The sequence below is a fragment of the Camelus dromedarius genome, chromosome 3 (assembly GCF_036321535.1).
Source record: "Camelus dromedarius isolate mCamDro1 chromosome 3, mCamDro1.pat, whole genome shotgun sequence".
Taxonomy (NCBI): Eukaryota; Metazoa; Chordata; class Mammalia; order Artiodactyla; family Camelidae; genus Camelus; species Camelus dromedarius.
In genome coordinates this window covers 21972433-21993209 of record NC_087438.1, presented here as the reverse complement: position 1 = coordinate 21993209, position 20777 = coordinate 21972433, and the positions used below count along the sequence as shown (strand labels likewise).

Genomic DNA, 20777 nt, shown 5'->3' with positions numbered 1-20777 from the left:
TTATATTATTTGATTGGCCAATTGAGCACTCAATCAACTGAGCCCCCAATACATAGGAAAATGTCAAGTTCTCTTTGAGTCTCAGAGAGAGATGAAAGTTTGAATAGAAAAGGAGATTCTGCCTTCCCAAATTTGTGTCTGAGAAGGGCTCTGGTGGTATGGACAAGGGCCCAAAGGAGATAAAGTATATGTAAGAGAGGATGTCAAAGAAGGAATCGCCAAAAGTGACTTTAGTTGAAATAATGTGGAGAAAGGATGAACTGCATAAGTCATCCAGCAGAACTGCTTCTGCACGTGGTGGGAGGAGTAAAGTTCGCATGTTGGCTCTTTCTCTGTGGCCTCCTGACTGTTCCTGAGGGCGGTGCTCCTTTTGTCTCCTGAGTACACTCTCCCCGAACGGCGCCGTCTCACCCACGGCTTCTCCTCCCGCACGTGTTCTGATGGTGATATGGATGGCTGTGACATACAGCTCTACCCCGCACTCACATTTCAGATTGCCTGTTGTTCATCCCCACCTTGGTGTCCCCTCAGAGACCTCACCCTCAACCTGTGTGCAACTGAACTCGTCATCTAATCCACATATTGAGTTTGAGGTACTCAGGGGACTCCGCCTGAATTTCTTTGTATTCCTTGTGATCTGTCTGGTCCTTTAGGCCAGAAACCTAGAAATTATCCTCTATTCTTTCTTCTCTCTTACTTCCGCATCAGAACAGTCACTGTGTATTTCACATCTCCTGTGTTTAAATTCTTCCCTCTCCTTTGTAGTCCTCTCTTTATTTGGCTCCTGGACTATTTCATTAGACCCCAGTCTGGCCTTCTGGTCTCTTGCCTTGCTCGCCTCTGAGCCATTCCCACCCTGTTTACATAGCAGCCCATCCACATAAACTATGATAGTCTCTCACTTAAAGCCCTTGAATGAGTTCTCACTGCTGTAAGGATAAGCCCTGAATCCTTACCATGGTTTATAAGGTCTGCATAATACTGTTCCTACTTTCCCGTCAAGAATCACTTGCCTCTCTGTCTCTGTGCACTTCCTTCTGATGAACTAACGGCCTGTTCTTCCCCCAGCTCCCTTCTCTCTGTCTTGTTCCTGCCCTTCTCCAACTTAATTTTCTGGATGACCAGGGAAATCCCTCCCCATCTTTGAAGACTTAACTCAGATGTTCCCTCCTCTTTGGTTGTTTTGCACTTAATACTTTCTGTTTTGCTTATTTGTTTTTTAATTGCACTTCTAAGTCACACTGTATTGTATTCTATTTATACTTTTTGTATGCCTTTCTTCCTCTTTTAGATCTCTACTTTTCTTTAAATGTTAGGGGCTGTGGCTTATTTTAAAGTAACTATAAATCTAGCGTTGTTAGCAAAAAATTTGTATTAAAAATATGAGTAATTGCACAAATTTATAGCTTTCAAATATGTTTAAATGATTGTAGGAATAAAGAAGACCTTAAAAATGATAGTGGCCTTCATACATTGCTTTGGTTGGTTTAGAACTCATTGCCATGAAGAGGTTGAAAATGGATCTCTTGTTAAAGTTAGTTATGAATTTCACTCAAATTAGCCACTATCTTTAAAAAAAAAAAAAGAAAAAAGAAAAAGCACCTAAGAACTAAACTTCATTTCTGAGAAAAAGATTTCCAGTAGATGGCATTATAAGACTATCTTTGTTTTTCTTACCATTCCTTTTGCTGGTGCAGTTAAAATTTGTTTCTTTCTGATTGCTATGGTTTGGAAAAATGATTATATATCTATGAAATTGTCTTATGGATAGATTGAGTGGCCAGAAAAGCCTACTTACCACATCTCTAGGGCTTCTGAGTTATTGTTTTCCTCCACTAGTCAGCCAAGCCACTGCAGTAACCGCACACCCTCTTTTTCTCATCCTTTCCTTCATTCATAAGTATACTGACAGAAAACCTGTTCAATCTAGGCACTGGGCTAGTGTCTGATGAAACATGGGTAAAAGAAAACATGTGGATTTATTTCATCTCAGCCTTCCTTCGTTTTCACACATACGTGTGTATTAGAGAGGTGGGTATCCCAATGGCTTAGAGCTGGAGTCTAAAGCAAGAATTTCGAATTCACCAGCTGCCTGTGACCTTAGGCCAAGTACCTGATGACTCTGCCTTTGTTTCCTCCACTGTACAGCGGGGAGAGGAGCTGTACCTGCCTCCAGGGGGTGGGCACAGGAGTAACGGTAGGTGAGGCAGTACAGCAGTGCCTAGCTCAAGAAGTGTTAGCTAGTCCCTTTATCACTATGACTGCTTCTGCTCTGGAGCCAGATAGGCGGTAAGAGTAGCGTGTACCTTGACGGCTCACGAATCTCTAACTGTTGAATTGTCAGCCTCCTATCGCTTATCTGCCTGGAGAGCCGGAGATTCTGAAAGATTTAAAAAACCTGAGATAAAGGGGTATTTAATTGTAGTTTTATTAGTTCTTAAAGGCGATATGTTTGATTTAATGAGTTCTTGTCATGTTTGTGTTGCTGTGGCTAATACAGTTAATTAAGCACCAACATCATGCAGGTTTCCTGTAGAGGCCCAGCCAGCTGGCTTCTTGCTACTAAAATCTGGCAGTTGTAGTCAAGCTTTGTGTTCAGTATTGTTAGCAGCTCAGATCAAGGTGAAGCTTTCTCATTTGGTTCATGGCCTCGTAGGTCAAGGGGCAAAACACATGTACAGTGTGAGCGCAGGAAGGTATTTCAGAACTGAACATCTCACTCTTATCACTGCAGATTCCGCTGTGTAAAGTAATTCGATTCAACATAGACTACACGATTCATTTCATTGAAGAGATGATGCCTGAGGTAAGGGAAAAGATTATTTAACAGTTTGATGCAGTTTGCTCTTTTGTTTATTCCACACGTATCTTTAAAGCATAGAACTTGGCCGTTTCTAGCTTCTTGCCATAAGAATACCTTTAATGTATTGTGTTCACTGTTGAAAGGGCCGGTCAGGTGTGACTAGTCAGATGTAGCTTTAGGAGCAAGGTTACAATTTGGGTCATTTTTCCAACTTACTGACCTGTTTTTGAACCCATTTCTCCTCATGTTGCATCTACTGATAGTAACTTTACATCTGTTTCTAGTTTGTTTTGGACAGAGGACAGCTTTTGGTTACTGGTTGTTATCAGAGAGGAAATTAGAAAACTGAAACTGAATCTGATAGCTGTTGGAATAATCTTATTCATTATCTCCAGTGACAAGATCAATGTCTGGTTCATTTTTCTTCCCATATATTTACATATTTTTCCTAATTGTTTTTCACTGCGGATGCTCAGCAGCAGATTTATCTAAATATATGCAAGAGGTTTAAAATTCCAAAGCAAGATTAATGTGAGTCTCAGAATGATTCATTGCCTGATCTTGAATTTAGTGGTGTCAACAAATCACACGAAGAAATAACAACTAGACAGCAAACAAGCTCGTGCACTTAACATTGTATTGGAGTCGGGGTCGATTTCCTGAGCCCCTAACTCCTCTTGCAAACCTTGTTTAACGGCACAGCTCCGTCGAGGGCAGCAGAGCACCGAGGGGGATTGATGAGCATGACACGCATGCTTCGTGTGCACCTATTTCATCCTGGCCAAGTCCTGTTAATTCCACCTGTCTTTCAAAAAGAATTAAAGAGAAAGGGCCGCCCCTTCATTCTTCAGCTTAGAAGGGCTTTTTTTGCTTCCTTTTGATTTTTAAGGTCATAAGCCTTCATTTGCTATTGTAAAAGTTTATGACTTCTGGCGTGATCTCACGCAGGGTGATTTATGAACCCTGAGCAAAACAAGTAGGAGGAAGAATTATGAGACAAGTCTCACTTGCAAATATATCATCTGTTAAGCTTGTTTACAGCAGAAATTTTGGTACAAAGTTTTGTAGTTTTCTTAGCCGTTTATTTGCCTTCATTAAATTTTGAATTTTGGGGCAGAGAGACTTCTTTAATAGTGATCCTGGGTGTGTTTGGTGAGTGGAGGTGAGGAAGGGTGGGGTGGGGGCACAAGGGATAAGCCTATCAGAGCTGGTTGCTCAGTGTGTAATTTGAATTAACACAATGTCTCCAGGAGATTCTGATACATTTTATAGTTGGGTTAGAAAAATATGGCATAAAGGAGACTTTAATTTTTAAATTTCACATCATTTTATTTGTACTTTGGGAAGGGCCAAGTTTCCTTAGGACTTTTCTTAGGAATCCGAATGGCATCATTGCCTGCTTCATTAATGTCTCAAGCCAATGAGCTGTTACAGGATAGTGGCCAAACTTTTTAGGAAATTACTTGTTTTTAGCATAGTTTCAGTAGACTCTTTTAAAGACACTTGACTAGAACACGTTAACTGTCAGTTAATATGTATTTGCAGTACTACAGTAAATTGGTTTTGGTTTATTTTTCAGAATTTTTGTGTGAAAGGACTTGAACTCTTTTCATTATTCCTATTCAGAGATATTTTGGAATTGTATGACTGGAATCTTAAAGGTAAATAAAATAGGGTTTAAAGAAAAGTTTAGTACTTGTAGAAGAATGCTGTGGTTGTGTGTAAAAACTCCTATAAAAGTTGAAATTTCTCTTATTTTTGAAATACCCAGGGAAAAATGTGTTATTCATAGGAACACCTGTTATTGTTTGATATGGATAAGTTCTTAGGGGTCTTATTTTAGTGCAGTTTTACAGTGTCCATTACCGAAGATGACCATTATCTGTTACCTAACTGGTACCTAAGAAGATGGTATCAGTTATAATGAGTAACTACGTTCATGTATGTGCATCAGGGATAATCTCATTAGTTAATATGTTAAATCTATTAAACTTTAGTAAACTTCTTCCAAGATGAGTTTATTAAAATAGAACTTCAGTTAGCCCTCAACACATACGCGGTGAGCTACCTCAGTTCAAGGCCTGATACTTGGTTCCTGGATCATAGTTCACTCTGGAAGTGCCTCTGTTCCAGCAGACATCAGTTTATTTATTTTAAAACAGTATATTGATGAATGGCTTTTCAAACCAAGTTTTTAATAGTGTTTCTCTCTTTTTTTCTCCATTTAAATTGATTAAGATGAAAAGGAATGAAAATACAAGCATATTATATCATGCAGTAGTTCAGTTACAACAAAAATCTTTATATTTTTGAATTTCTGAAACTAGTTTTACCATATACACGGCATACTGTATATATACTTGGGGCTTTCATTCCGCTCTCACTTTGGATAGTGTCCTCACTGCAGTCTTCATGGGGTGTTTGTGGCAGTTACCACATGATTGATTTAGCTGTTGAGGAGAAGGGAATGGGGTTTTATGTCCCAAACTTCTAGTGGTTTTTTGTTTGTTTGTTTGTTTTTTTGTAGTTACCATAAATCTTAGGAATTAAGTTGCATTGTTTGTTTCCTGAGGCTGTTTTATTAATTTTTTTCTTTCCTTTTCACTTGTTTACTTTAGGTCCTTTGTTTGAAGACAGTCCTCCCTGCTGCCCAAGATTTCATTTCATGCCACGTTTTGTAAGGTTTCTTCCAGGTAAATCTTTTGGCTTGTCAGTGACCCGAGAGATAGTGCATCTGAAAATAAGCCTGCCATTCTCCTTTCAATCTTTAGGGACAACTTTCCCATTTCAGATACTTAATTATCTACTTCTCAGGTCAGGCATGAAAGTGTAATATTATACATGCTGATTTATACCCCTGCATAATTTATGGTAACCCCAAATTAGATGAGCAATGGATGAATTGATTTATAAATTTTGAGAATCTACTTGGAAAAATATCAAGCAAGTGTTAAAATTAAAATGGAAAAATGCATGTGGCTTAAAACACATATAGTTAATTAGAAAACAGGTATTGAATTTCATAAACAATATGATTATACCTAAGCTAAAAATTGCTACAGTAATAGTTATATTAAGACAGTGGTATTGTAGGTGGTTTTTTCTTTTTTTTACATAATTACTCATTTTACAGAGAAAAAAACATAATAATTTATTCTCATGAAATTAAAATATATAAGTAAATATATGGCTTATGTTTTCTAAAGCAATATTTTAACTGTTTTTTTAATTATTTTAAAGAGTCTAGCTGTGAGGTATGGCACTGTGATTTTTAAAATGGTTGGGTTTTTAATGAAATCTTTGAATGCCTTTTTGTTTGCAGAATCTTCGCCATCCTAAGTGAATTCATCCCTGGAATCTCATTCAGGGATGTCACTTTCCGGTGACATCTGTCTATACTTCCAGCCTCTCGTGCCCTTATTCCCGTTGCTTCTGCTTGAATCTCCCCTTTTCTCCCTGTGTGCAGCCACCTTTCTTTGCTTTCTCCCTTGAGACCTATGCTCTGACTTCTGTCTCTTGGCCCCTTGTGCTAACCACCACCTTCCATGGAAATGTCAATTCAGCCATTCCTTTTCTTTGGTGATATGGGAGAAAAAAAATTGACTGCTGTGGTAAATCTGTGGTTTACAATTTCAGCTGGGGAGCTTTTCAGTGTGCAGCTTTCTGCCCACGTCTAGTATCAGCAGTTTCAGAAATTCAACCCTATGCCTCTTGTCCTCCTGGGGGCAGGAGCCCTTGCCTCCCCCATGCCTCCCCCCTCTCCCTCCAGCCTGTCGAATTTGGGCCATTCATAGCCTGCCTTTGCTTCAGGGCCCTACCCCCTCCTACCCTGTCCCCACCCTGATGCAGCCGCTGATGCCAGAGCCTGCCTCCAAAAGCTAGAACCAGTGGGCACACTTCAGTTTCCTTACCCCTTCTAGTCTGGTACCTGGGCTCCTGGCCTTGTCTGTCTGCTGAGCTCTCCATTTTGCCTTCTAGCTCTCTGATTCTTCCTTTGTGGCTTTTGTTTCTTGTCTACTCATTCTAGTTTAGATTTTCCTCCAGATTTTGTCCTTGATATCCTTTCCTCATTCCACTCAGTCACAATGGCTTATTTTTACTTCAGTATTAGTGTTATTCATATTTTTGTATTATTGTCAATGCTTATTTTGTTTGGCATATGCACTCGAAAGGTTTTCTTTTGTCCATCTGGCTTTATTTTATTGGGAGGTTCTTTTTTCTTTTCAAATGAATGCTTCTTTGATTTTATAATGGCACTTTAGCAGTAAACTTACTAGAAAATGGTGTTAGAGTGAGTTTGTTGAAAAGCTTTTCCTTTCTCTATCTGTCTGCCTCTAGGCATTTTATGACCAAACAAATCTCTATGAGAAAGTAGACACTTTTAAAATCATCTTAAATAAAAATCTGATGTCAGATATTTACTTTGTGGGATTTCAGCTCTCACAAACTATTACAACTATGTAGGGATAAAATTTAGGTTGTCATAAAGAAAAAGGTCTATTTACTTATTTTTTAACAAGATTTACTTTTTCATTAGACTTTCCTTTGGAAATATACCTAAAAAAACCTCAAAGAATGCAGCAAAATACCTAATGTATAAAATGCATTTTTGTAGCAAATTATGGTTGATTTATTTTTCACAATGTGACTTCACGAAAGATCTTCAGAAAATGGTGAATTAAAAAGGAGAATACATTCTGATGTGTATTTTTATTTTTTTCTGTGCATAAGCTTTTTTTACATAATGGTCATCATACTAATTAATATATGTTTTGTACCTTGATTTTTAATAATTCATTGAGCAGATGTATATTTTTAAAGATCATGTTATGTAGCGATATAGTGCCAAATTTCTTGTCAAAAGAATCACATCAGTTTATGCTGCCATGAAAAATGCCATTATTAGTCTTCTCCATATTTCGGACCTTCCCTCCTTTGCTTCCTTCCTTCCTTCCTTCCTTCCTTCCTTTTTAAATTACAACTATAGCTCCATGAGGCTAAGGAATGAACAGTCTGTCTTGTTGTACCAGTGCTAACATACTACTTTGCACATAGCAAGGACTTGGTAAATACTTGTTTACTGACTTAAATTGGTCATAATAGTCCCTTAGTTAAATATTCATGTATTTTGTTACTAATGAGAGGGAATGTGCTTTTCAAACATTCTTTGGTATTGTCTCTCATTTTTAAAAAAGTAAACCTTTGATTGAAGTAGAACGCAAATGCTGAGAAGTGATGTATCATAAATATAAGGCTGGATGAATTTTCACAAAATGAATAAATATGACCATAAACTCAGCACCCAGATCAAGATTACCAGCATCCAAAATCCCCTTTCCAGTCACTACCCAGCCCCTCAAGGTAGCCTCTATTCTGACTTGAAAACACCCTATGTATTAGTTTTATTTGTTTTTAAATTATAAAAACTAGGATTGCATATTCTTTTTTGTTTTTGTCTTCTTTTGTATTATGTGTTTTCAAGACACTTGTTACAGTTAACTGTAGTTGGCTCATTCTCGTTGCTGTGTAGTATTATATGGTATGACTAAGTTAAGATGTAATGTGATTCATGGACATTTGGTTATTTTCACTTTTTTGGCTCTTTCAGATAGCATGCATGTGTTCACCAAACACTTGCACATGCCTTTTGGGGAGCGTACATTTATGCTTTTCTATATAGCAGATATGTACCTAGGAGTGGAAATTCTGGATGTGTTTATATTAAGCTTTGTAGATACTTTCAAACAGTTTTCCAAAGTGATTGTACCATTTTGCTGTTCCACCAGGAGTAAAAATGAGAGTTCAAGTTATTTCACATTTTCATCACTTGGCATTTTTCTTTTTTTTTCAAGTTAGCCATTATGATGAGTATTCAGGGGTATCACATTATCATATTATGGTTTTAATTTTCACTTCCCTAGTGGTTAATGAAATGGAGCACGATTTCATATATTAATTGACCATTTGGATGTTGTCTTTTGAAGTGCCTCTGTTGAAGTCTTTAGCTCATTTTTCTGTTGGGTTATGTCTGCCTTTTTCTCATTTATTTGTAGGTATTTTATATATATGCACTATATATGAGTCCTTTGTCTGTATATATATATTGCAAGTACCTTCTCTGTGATTGCTTTTTCACCATCTTATTGGTGATTTTTGATGAACAGAAATTCTTAATGTAGTCCAATTTACGTAATTTTTCTTTATGCTTAGAGCTCTTTGTATCTCGTTTGTGTAATCTTTGCCCATCCAAGGTCATCAAGATTCTCTCCTATATTTTCTACAGATTTAGGTCTATAATGTGCCTCAAGTTTGTTTTTACAAATGGTATGAGATATGGGTCAAGATTCATTATTTTCAATTATATCCAGTTGACCCGGCATCATTTATTGAAAAGGCCAGTCTTTCTTCACAGAACTGAAGTGTTATCTTTGCCCTTAATTGTGTTGACTCCATGTGTGTGTGTGTGTACACACAAACAATATAAAAGTGTATAAAGTAAAAAAGTGAACACATCCTTCTAGATGTGTGAAAATGAGCAGGTGCTCTAAATGGTTTGATTTCAATTTTTGTAAATCTGTATAGAGAGAATTATCTTTTTTCCTTTTAAGTGGGATAACATTATTAAATATGTTATACAACTTGACCTTTTTGCTCAACTATTTCAGACATCCTCTGTATAAATACAGTGCCTTAATCTTTAGCAGCTGCATGGCATTCCATACTATGAATGTTCGTTAACTTATCTGACAGTTCCTCTGTGATGACTATTTGGGAGGTCTCTGTTTTTCCCCCATTACATATAAATACTTTAGGACCAGCCTTGTACAAACATCTATCTTTTTGCATTTGTGTGGATGTTTCTATGAGATAGAATTCTAGAAGAGAAATGATTTGTTAAGACAGTATGCACATTTTAAAATTTGGAAAGATGTTGGCCAAGTTCTCTCTAGGAAGAACATAATTTGTAGTTCTAACCAACACTTTTGACAGTACCTTTTTTCTGTACATCTGCCAACACTGAATATTACTAGTCATCTGATAGGTAAAAAGTCATCTCATTGTTTTTTATTTGCATCTTACTTGAACTCCTGTGGGAATGAGCAGCTTTTATATATTTCAGGTATTTCATGGTCTTCTCATTCTAATTTGCATTTTATTTATGTCAGTTTATTATAATATGAGCTATCTCAGTTGCTTTATATAAGTTTATCCAAAGTTAAATGTATAGTTTAAAACCAAGGATTATTCATTGCAGGTCAATTTACCAGAAGTCAAATCATAGAGCAACCAGTTTATTAAGATTTTAAGAGCTTCCTCAGATTTTTGTTTCTTTCCTATCCCTGCCTCTACCTTAGGTAGCCATATAAATGATAGGAGCTCTCCTAGAGCTAGTTTAAGCTTTTATCCTGACTGTAGCCGGGGCTGGGGCAGGGCATAATTCAAGATAGGAAGGCTGCACTTACGGGAAAGCCTATTCATTGCTTATATCTTTGCTGTAGTAAAGCTTTGAAAATCTTGAATCAATTTTGCAAATCAACTACCTAGCAGATTGATTTTTGGAAATTGTCCCATTCTGGGGAAGTAGTTCTTAGGTATGTCTGACAGGGCCAGAGGGTGGGAGGGTGTATCAAAATTCCCAGGAGGCAAATGTGGTTTGGGAAAAAACATCAATTGATGTAGCATCTTAATATAACTTTATATTTGGAAATTTTAGAAAATACTGTGTTGTTAATACAAATTTTCAAAACTTAAGATTATGTAAAGGCGTCTTGGTAGGAATATACAGGAGATGTAGTAACGCAGTTATATACTTACTCTTAATGCAGGGAAAGAGGAAGGTATTTTTATATTTCTTAAAAATGAGTATTACACTATTGAGAAATACTCGTTTAACCAGTATATTCTTAACAGAAATTCCCTAACAAATTGTACCCCCCCCCACTAAATAACCATATAAATAATCGAGCAATATAAACTGAGAGAATTGGGTCTCTAAGAAAGAGTTTATAAAGTCTGTCAGTTCATTAATGACTGTCCAGATTCATTCCCTGAAACACAAACTCCAGTTCTTTCCGAATAATGAGCCGTTGTCACGGTTCCAGTCCCAGTGCTGGCAGAATTCCTGCTAACCTTAGCTTACCCGCTCTAATTTCTCATTTATATCATGGCCTATTTATCTCAGCCAACGAGATAAAAATTACTTCCCAGCCCTCAGTGACATAGTTCCATAAATCCCCAACATAAACATGTAGCAAAGCAGACAAACCAAAAGAGCCAATTCATTAACATTAGTAAATTCATGACCGTCTGCGAGCAAGTGGCCACATTATTTATCTGCTTCAAAAGTCATTCCACAAATATTTATGGAGGGTCTTTTTTGCCTGGCTGGGTGTGAAGGATACAGCCCTTGCCCTGCAGGCGCTGGCAGGACCCTCTAGTCTTGTCCCTGTATTTCCATAAGGATTGCACCCCAGTACCTCCTGAGGTGCCACAGTCCCCCGCCTTGATAAGCCTTTTACCCCAGGTTATCTGTCGTGAGTTTCTACTTTTTCACATTGGTAAATACCTATCTTTTTAGGTTTTAGTGGTGATTTGAAATATTTAGCAGATTTCTACATGGATTTACAATTTCTCCTCCAGCATTACCATCTTTGCAGTTGATGATATGTGTATGTTTTTTTTAAAAAAAATTTCTAGTTCCATGCTACTGTAAAACTCACCTCCCTCATCAGCAGCTTTGCACCCAAACCGGGTGGAGGCATTCTCATAAGCATTTGGTGGCCTGCCTTCTTGATCTCGCAGGTGTTCTCCTGAATTGGGCAGTGCCCTTGGTTTGTAGGTTTAAGTGTTCCCCTCTCCCAGTAGCTCTTTGAGTTTTTTAGTCTTTTCATTTTAAATTCAATATCCCTAGTCCATTTCATTTTTATTTGAAGTCAGACATCTGTAACTGCTTGTGGGGAGATTCCGGTGCCAGTTTGTACACCTGGGGTTGCATATCTTTGCTCCTTCCACCATGCATCAGCCTCCCCAAATAAAATCTGAATCTTTTTTCTAATGCTTACAGCAAAACAACACTACTCCTCCTTACGATATCCTAGACTCCTGACATAGCCTTATAGACCCACAGTCCTCTTGAGTAATCTTACTAAACATAAAGATTATGAGCCAAATACCATTTTACCCTTTGCTTGTGTTCTAGTGAATGTGGTCAGCGTGGCAGTTCTCAAGGCTCTCTAGGTTTCCTTTATCCTGCTGCGGTGTGTGTGTGTACACGTGCAGTGTATGTGCGCATGCTCTGGCTTTAGAGTTCTCTTGTCCACCTGCTTACTTCAGCCCTCGCTTCACCGCACCGCCCACCAGAAGCAGAGGTCACCATAGGCTGTGACCGACAGGGAGGCACTGTGGCTTTGCTGGGCTCCTTAGCAAAGAGGGGAACATCCCTGATTGAGGAAAACATGTCACAGGTGGATTGAAATGCCTTTTGAGACAGACTATAAGAAATATGCCCTTAACCATGGAAGTTTGTTAATCAAAAGTGACTCTTGGGTTTAAGGCAGATGTTTAGTAATGGGGCATAAAACAATTTCTCTGCTGTGAACAATAATATGAATAGTAACTAGAACATGTCCTCTTGTGTGCTGATTGTACTTTGTACACTTCTCTCCCAGATAGCTGCGTGGGGCTCCTCTTTGTCACTTCTTGGACATTTTTTTTTAAGAGACTCAGTATCTTTAATTTAGAGAACTCTGTTTTCAGAATGTTATCTCCAGAGATTCCTCTAGGAACTGTTGTGATTAATCATCATTAGCCTACTTGCTTCTTGAGGACATAGAGCTTATGTTTTTGTTTGTTTGTTTTTTGTATAATTGCTACATGGGACCACTCATAGTGCCTGTCGCGTAATGGCAAAAAACACACTCCTGTCTGAGAGTCAGATCTGGAGCTCTTACTGTGCTCTGTAAAGCTTCGCAAGATCTTACTTCCCTGCTGCCTCCCTCACGCTTTCCTCCTCACTTCACTCCATCCACACTGGCCTCTTGGAAGTTCCTGGAACACACCATCCCCACTTCACCTTAGGGCTTTGGCTATGTTTTCACTCCTCTCCCAGGCAGCCGCATGGGGTTCTTCTGCTTCTTTCAAGTCCTTGCACATAGCACGTCTTCAAAGATGCCTTTTCTGACCACCCTTTTATGTATGGTTGCCCAGTTTGATCCTTCTTCATAGCACTCATCTCTGATTTATTATTATGCAGTTGTTTTTTACTGTCTCTTTCCCTCCAGTGGAATATAAGGGGTTTTGGCTATTTAGCACCACTGTGTTTCCAGGGTCTGCTATAATAGGTGCTCAAAAAATACTTGTTGAATGAGTGAATATTTAGATTAATGAATGAATGCATTCCTGTAGTAGCTCTGTAGCAGCAGTGCCATATAATGGCAGAGCAGCATCTGAGACAGAAAAACACAGATTAAAAAGAAATTTAGATCCTTACTATTTTCTCTCTCAGGTGTGTAGGCCTCCTAAGCCAATAGCAACTCAAATTAAAATCTCTTATCTTTTTCCATTTTCTAGTATCCCAAATTCCTTGGGTTCCATGAACTCCTCTGGCACACATAGGACCCTCTCATTTGTGCCCACTCATCTCAACCATCTTGGTCCTCTTGTTTCTCCATGAGGTGCTTGTTCCTAGCATATCTCATGCCTTGGGGAGGGTAGTTAGTGTTCTCTACACCTTCAGGGCTCTTGTCCTTCCTTTGGGTGGAACTAGGCAGAGAAAAGGCGTTCCAGGTGGTCAAACATGCTGATCAGAAAGCTTAAGTCCAAAGAGAAGGCAGAAACCTGTAAGCTTAAAATTAAGGCCCACATTAGATGAATGTCTGGTTCATCAAGTACCAGATTAATTGGCTTTTTCCAAGGTACTTTAATTATGTTCTTTGTTGTTTTTATCCTCTATACCTGGTAATAAATGCTTCTGTAGGTCTCAGATTACTTGGTATTTTTTCCATGTACTAACTCCATAATGATCTTCATGATATTAGTACAGCCTCTTTAGCTCTATTCATCACGGCAGGTGCAGCACATTAGCACCAAAAAATTAGACCATAACGCAACAGCTTATTGAAAACATCCATAGATATCTCATAAAAGCTTAGAATTTCCTTAAGACAGTAACATCACTTCCAGAGGGCTTTCGTCTGTTACCGTAGAAAGAATGATAAAATATTTAAGACATAACATGGTTGTATATATTATAAACTGCTAGGTGGTTTTAATTTTATTTTGGTAGGCACCTTTTTTATAATCGTACCTCACAAATGGACCCTTTTATCATTTATAATGTTGTTGTTGCCATTTCAGTAAATGAGATGGTTTATGAGCACTGTTCATCAATGAAACAAATGACTTTCCTATTATTTGGCAGCTGTTTAAACAGTATAAATTCTAAATTACCTCTTTATAAATGCTCTTTTTCCCCCTCATTGTCTTGTTTTTCCTTATTGGATGGATGATTGGCTCTTGATTGAGTAGCCCTATTTCCCTTCTCTTTCCACCCTCACCTAAGATGGAGGAAAGGAAGTGCTGTCCATGCACCAGATTCTCTTGTACTTGTTACGATGTAGCAAAGCCCTGGTTCCAGAAGAGGAGATTGCCAATATGCTTCAGTGGGAGGAACTTGAGTGGCAGAAATATGCAGAAGAATGCAAGGGCATGATCGTCACCAACCCTGGAACGGTACGTGCTGGTGTTAACACTCACAGACTGCATCAACTTCATTTCCGGTTTGAGTGTTTCACAAAAACAATAACAGAACGTTTCAAAAGCTTTAAGTACTCATTGCTTCTTGTCCTTTGAGTAATTTTTTCCTTTAAATACTTAGTAAATGAGAAAAATATTACAGGGTAGGCATATTTAGTAGTCAGTTTATCTGATTAATAAATTTATTCTACTTATTATGAAGAATTTTGAATTTTTTAGATATGTTCAGATCTGATTTTTTATGAGTATTAAAGTAATATATCTTCACTATGGAAAATTAGGAAAATAGAAAAATGGCCCAAAGAAGACAATAAAAATTATCCATAATTCCATTCTCCTATTCACTCCTATTCACTTTTCTAGTCTCTTTAGAATAGATATATTCCTTATTTTTTGAAGCAAAATTACTATTAAATATTAATATTTAGACCTTTTCCTTCTTATCCTCCTCTGGGAACAACCACCACGAAGTTATTATTTTTTCTTAGTCTTACATTTCTTTAGGTGTGTAATAAAAAAAGTCCCCTAAGTTATTTAACCCCCTATTCCTGGGCACCTAAGTTGCTTCCAGATTTTTGTTACAACAAGTAATTCTGCATTGAATTTGTATATGTGTGTATAAATGTACATACATATATATGTATTTATCTTTGAATGTGTCCATGTAATTTCTTTTGGTATGCACATTTTAAAGGCTTTTGATACATGTGGTAAGTTGCCTTCCAGAGGGCTGTAAAATTTGCACTCTGACCAGGAGTGTTTGAGAGTGCCCCTTTCTTCGTTCTGGTTATACTAGTTTAAAAAAAACGGTCAATTTGGTAGGGAAAAAAATAGCTACTATTTAGTTCAGTTTTCTGTTTATTTTGGTTTCTAGCAAAAATTGATATTTTAAATGCTTATTCACCTTTAAAGTTTTTCTTTGATAATTTAGGCCTATTAATATCCTGTGTCTAATTTTCCTTTGTGGCATTTGTCCTTTTTTTATTGATTCTTTGCTATAATTATTACAAATATTTCCCATTCATTTTGTTTCTTAATTTTTTTGCTTAAAAATTGGTTTCTATTGGTAACTTTTGAAATAAAAATATAAAAATCAAAAGCAGAGAATTAATAGATAACTAGTTTTCTCTAATGAAGAACGTGCTGTTTTATATATTAAAATTTTTTTCTCTAAAGTATGTTGTTTCATAAAATATATTTTGGCATCTTATCAGGATAAAGTTTTCTAAAAGTGGAGAATTAAAATACATCTATGTAGAGAAGCAAAGTAATCTATTTAAACAAAGCTGTTGTTTTAAAAAGGCTGACAAATTGTTTAATAGCCTTGATTCATAAAAATAAAAACTCTGGATCAACTTTTTGTAGCATGACAGTAACATCTGCACAAACAAAATGTTGCTATTTGCAAATCAAGCATTTCAGCTAATATTGATTATTTTAAATCTAGAAAGTGAAAGTGTTTAATAAAAATGTTTTTAAACAAACTTATTAAAAACTGAAAACACATAGTTTTTACTGTTACATGGTTAAGCCACATAAATACTGTTAAATTAATTTTAAAAGAAATATACGAGTCATAGCACTGTAAGAGTATTACTGTGAATTTAATTTTTCTTCTTTAAACAGTTGCATAAATTTACATTTCTTCTGTCAGTTTTATGGTTGGATCAGAGGATGGGTGGGGGTGATGGTGATGGTGATGGGAGGTATACCTTTCCATCTTGGTAGGTCTGCTTAAAGAGTCCCATGGTTTTCTGTGGACACTTTGGGAACACTCTCACCCTGGGGCTTTCTTCCATGGCATGGTTAAATTTCCTGAAATCCTAGGAACAGTTGGACAGCTTATAAAAATATAAGAATGCCCTGATCAACCCCATCCCATATACTCCAGGTAATGGGGCTCAAAGATCCATAGTTTCCAAAAAAAATCCCCAGTTGCTTCTGATTCACTCCTTGCTTGTTTTTGAGCCAGTGGCATAGAAGGTATTTGCTCCATTACCATGTTCATCATTCCGCTCAGTTGCTGAGGGACTGCTACGTGAGCCAGGTGCTAGTGAAGAATATAGATTATATATGATGCTTGTCCAGCTGCAAACACATGGCATATCCATATGAAAGGAGTCTGTGATGAATTATTGAATCAATGGGCCAATCTGTAAAAAAGTCAGTCAGGAAAGCTTGTAGTTTCAGGTGAGATCACTAGGCCAGGCTGCCAGGCTTCATAAACACTCTACTGAGGTCTTTAAGGAATCAAGTATAAATTATTGGCATGATTGAATGTACACACTTGAGATGGTATATGGCCAGTTTGGAAGATAATGAGGAAACCACAGATTGGTCAGGGTGGAAAGTTTCTGTTGGAAATTAATCAGAAATAAATTAGGAAAGCTAAGTTTGGGTGTCAAGCTTAGGGTCATGTTGAAGTTAATTCTTTTTTAGTGTTTGGTATTTAGTTTTAAAGGAAGAAAATGTCCTGAAAACTCTGTGTCATGAAAACATCCTTTCATTATATCCTTTTGAGAATAGGGCAGAGGAAACGTGGCATCACATCTCATCCTCAGCAGTACTTGCTTTGAAAGATTGCCCAGTGGTAAGGATATTGAGGAATTTATTACAGATTTCAAACCATTGTGGTCACATTAAGTACTTATTGCTGCAGAACTTAATCTCCCTCCCTAGGTACTTTGCCTCTGCCGGGGAATACATTGGTGATTGGCAAAAATGTTTTTTATTCATCTACAAAAATGATATGATAGGTATTAAAGAGTGTGGCCCAAGTCTAGAACTTATTTTATCCCCCCTCCTCCTATACATTAGAGATACTAGAGATATTTCAGATCATATTTCCTCTATTGATTCTATAGCATGGTGTTTAAAATCTTGAAAACGTGAAGACCTCACTAGCATTTTTTCAGTGGTGCAATTCCTCTTTTAAAAATGTATTCTGTGGCTTTGATGCATAAAATACTGGAAACAATTCTTAGACCCAAATAGCATGTTACTACTGTTGATGGGCATTTAAAAACTTTTATATTATGTTACCTGTGACCAAAATCTTCTCCAGTTATTAATTTTGAGAGCAGAGGTCAACTTTTCAAGAAACTAGTAAAATTTTGGTTGTTAAATGACATTGAAATATTCTTTAAAACCTTAAGTCTAAGTTGTTTTTTCACTAATGCGGGTGAATTTACACAAGCCTTGTCACTTTGTCACCTACTTGTATTTGTCAGATGGCTGACAAGGGCTGCAGTTATGGGTAGGGTAACCAGCTTGTCCCAGTTGCTGGGGGCTTTCCCAGTTTCAGCATTGAAACCCCTGTATCCTGGAGAAACCAGGCCACCAACCAAACTCTCATTGTTGGGCATAGCTGCTGGGCAACAGAATGAAGCTTGGTGGCCCCATGGAGATCAGTTCTGTAGCGTTTGGCTATAAAGCAGCTGAGCCAGAGAGCCCCACAATCCCCTAGGAAGAGTTCAGTTTCTAAGTTGGGGCTGCCCTGAACATTGAATATAAGCAAGGAGGCAGCTAAAACGTTCTCTCCGTGACTTTACTGTCTTCATGAACTTAAGCTTTCAGGATGGAAAGTATTTTACAAATAGTTCCTAATACTTTAGGAACTTAAGAAGGAACCAGCCATCCATTTCTTTTTTTACTAGACCTGGGGGTAAAAAAACTTATGAGGCTCTCTTAAAATTTAAAAATGGCCTACATGGACATATTAAGAGAAGCTTAACTATTTGGTCTTTGTACCATCATACCTTTTAATTTAAAGGTGTGGAATTAAAGGAATATATAAGCTACACAGAGAACTAATGGAAGAAATAATTTTAGAGGCATCTATCTGTGCATCTTGAGTAGAAATAAGCTATTCATTTGAAATGGGAAATTAAAGCCAAATAAGCCAGCACATCTCTTTCTAGTCATGCGGAATACTTCCTCTGTGCCTTTGGAGAGGTTATGGAAGAGTTATACCTGACTAGGTGTCCTTTCAAAAATTTAATTTTTAAAGGTTTCTAGGGGATGGCAAAAAAGGACAAAATCATTGTTCATTATGCCAAATGGCACAGACTCATTTACAGGGATGACATTATAGTTTTTATATAGTATAGCTGCTATGATTAAAGGGTTTTAAATGACATTTTCCCTTTGGGGATGAGGCTTTCCTAGAAAAAAAATCCGATTAATTTCTTTCCTACTTAGGTTAAAGTCAATACTTAAAGACTTCTTATGGGAATAAATGGCTTTGATTTTCCTCTGTAGAAACCAAGCTCTGTCCGCATCGATCAACTGGATCGTGAACAGTTCAACCCCGATGTGATTACTTTTCCGATTATTGTCCACTTTGGGATACGCCCTGCACAGTTGAGTTATGCTGGAGACCCACAGTAAGATATTTCTCAGTGTTTGTCTTAGCCAATTTCACCTTCTACTAACAGCTGAATTAGCAGAGGAATACCCTTTAGTGGATGTTTTCCTTTTTAAAAATTAAGACCTGAAATGAGCCCTGTTTCCAAACTTAGGTTACCAAATGAAACAAGTTTTGGTAGCTCCTGAGGAATTATTTTTTCTACATGTTTGACTGCAGGAAATTATGATTCAATAGATTATCCTTGGCAGTCTTGGTCAACATGAGTCCTATATGTTTTTAACCTTTAAGGAACTTTTCCCTTATTTATCATTATAGTACTTATTAGTATTTTTTATTTTTTTCAGTGCCCTCTAGAGGAGGGTAATACCACGTTGGTTCCTAGCACTGCCACATTTAGGCAGAATTCTATTTTGGGGGCATCTTAGTAAGATCTCAACATCCCATGTAAAGACAAGGTTGTATTGGAAGGAGAAGCCATGACTTCTGACTCTTAGAATTGATGTTATTTTCCACATTTGGGTTTTTCCGACTGGCATGCTAGTGTTTTGCTGGGAGAAAATGAAGATGTGTGGGAATGGAAATAGTACTGTTATATTCTTCAGGAGTGTTTGGATTTTCTACCTCATTAAACAAACAGACAGTTTCCTGATTTAGCTTTTTTAAAGGATTCATAATGGGAGAAAAGGGCATGGGAGATTTTCAATTCATAAATCCAATTCTGGCTGATATATTAGAAGAGGCTAAAGGGTTCTGTTCTTTTTTTTCCCCTCTTTGGATAAAAGTATGAAGCAGTGAACCAGGCACTGTGTAAGTACTTCTTTCTTCCTCCATTCTCTAAAAAAATATTATCAAAAAGGAGAGACCCAGATAAGGCTGAGAAAGGAGCAGCTTCACTATGACAGAGAAATCTTTGGCAAGCCCCTCCTTGTCAGAAAAGTGTTAGTAGAATGTGATTAGGCTCTTGTGGACTCTCAGGTGGCAGGAGTGTGAATTGATGCAAGACTGGATATTCTCTTCATTCCCATGATGCTTTAACTGTACTCTTTAGACTGATCCAGGTTATCACATATTTGGCTACAAATATGCTTATTTTTGTCATGGTATATATACACTTATCAGTGTACTTCATTTGTCTTTTGTCCTCCCCAGTGGAAAAATGGATGAACGTAGCTGTGTAGTGTGGGTATTGTCACAAAGGGGATTCTCCTTCCTAACACTCTCCAACTTTTACTTTCAGTGAAGGCAGGTCAGAGACTGGCAATATCCTTATTAAGTCAGGGGTCATTCTTTCCACAAACACCAGAAAGTACATATTTAAGTAAAATATATTACTTTCAAAGAGGTAGTGGTGTGAAACCACACATTTCTATTGGTTTTTGTGTGTCTCCCTTGGAATTTTTTCCCAGAGAGATACATCTGTATAGTGACACCTCATTTTCAATCCGAGTAAGTCATAATCAGCTTTAGTAACTAGGTTCCAGATGACTCTTGGTCATCCTGCTCCTCAATCACCAAATCATGTCCTTCCTCAGAATGAAGGTCTGCTGCCAGTAAGGATATTCACAAGGGTGCAGTTTATGACTGAGCAGGCCTGTTAGAACACTTGGCTTTACTGCACTTTAGACTCGCCTTCTTTTTTTCTGAGATGTCTGCCTGTCCTTTTCCTTAGGTACCAGAAACTGTGGAAGAGTTATGTGAAGCTTCGCCACCTCCTAGCAAATAGTCCCAAAGTCAAACAAACTGACAAGCAGAAGCTGGCACAGAGGGAGGTTGGTATCGGACCCTGATCTTCTGTAACTAATGGTGATGTGTGTCAGGTTTATTTTGATATTGTTATTACACCACACCTGT

General features: G+C 37.5%; 1 protein-coding gene across 6 annotated transcripts in view; it reads left to right on the top strand.

Moving 5' to 3' along the window:
• Window positions 1-20777, top strand: part of DROSHA (drosha ribonuclease III) — a 104018-nt gene that overhangs the window by 33324 nt on the left and 49917 nt on the right. For 5 of the 6 annotated variants that reach the window (XM_064479775.1, XM_064479770.1, XM_064479773.1 and 2 more), the window contains 6 exons: window positions 2735-2806; window positions 4383-4464; window positions 5422-5496; window positions 14364-14533; window positions 18818-18942; window positions 20596-20695. In XM_064479775.1, coding sequence (XP_064335845.1) covers window positions 2735-2806; window positions 4383-4464; window positions 5422-5496; window positions 14364-14533; window positions 18818-18942; window positions 20596-20695 — 624 coding nt within the window. The remainder of the gene's footprint in view (window positions 1-2734; window positions 2807-4382; window positions 4465-5421; window positions 5497-14363; window positions 14534-18817; window positions 18943-20595; window positions 20696-20777) is intronic. The other variant, XM_064479764.1, reaches the window with a different exon arrangement.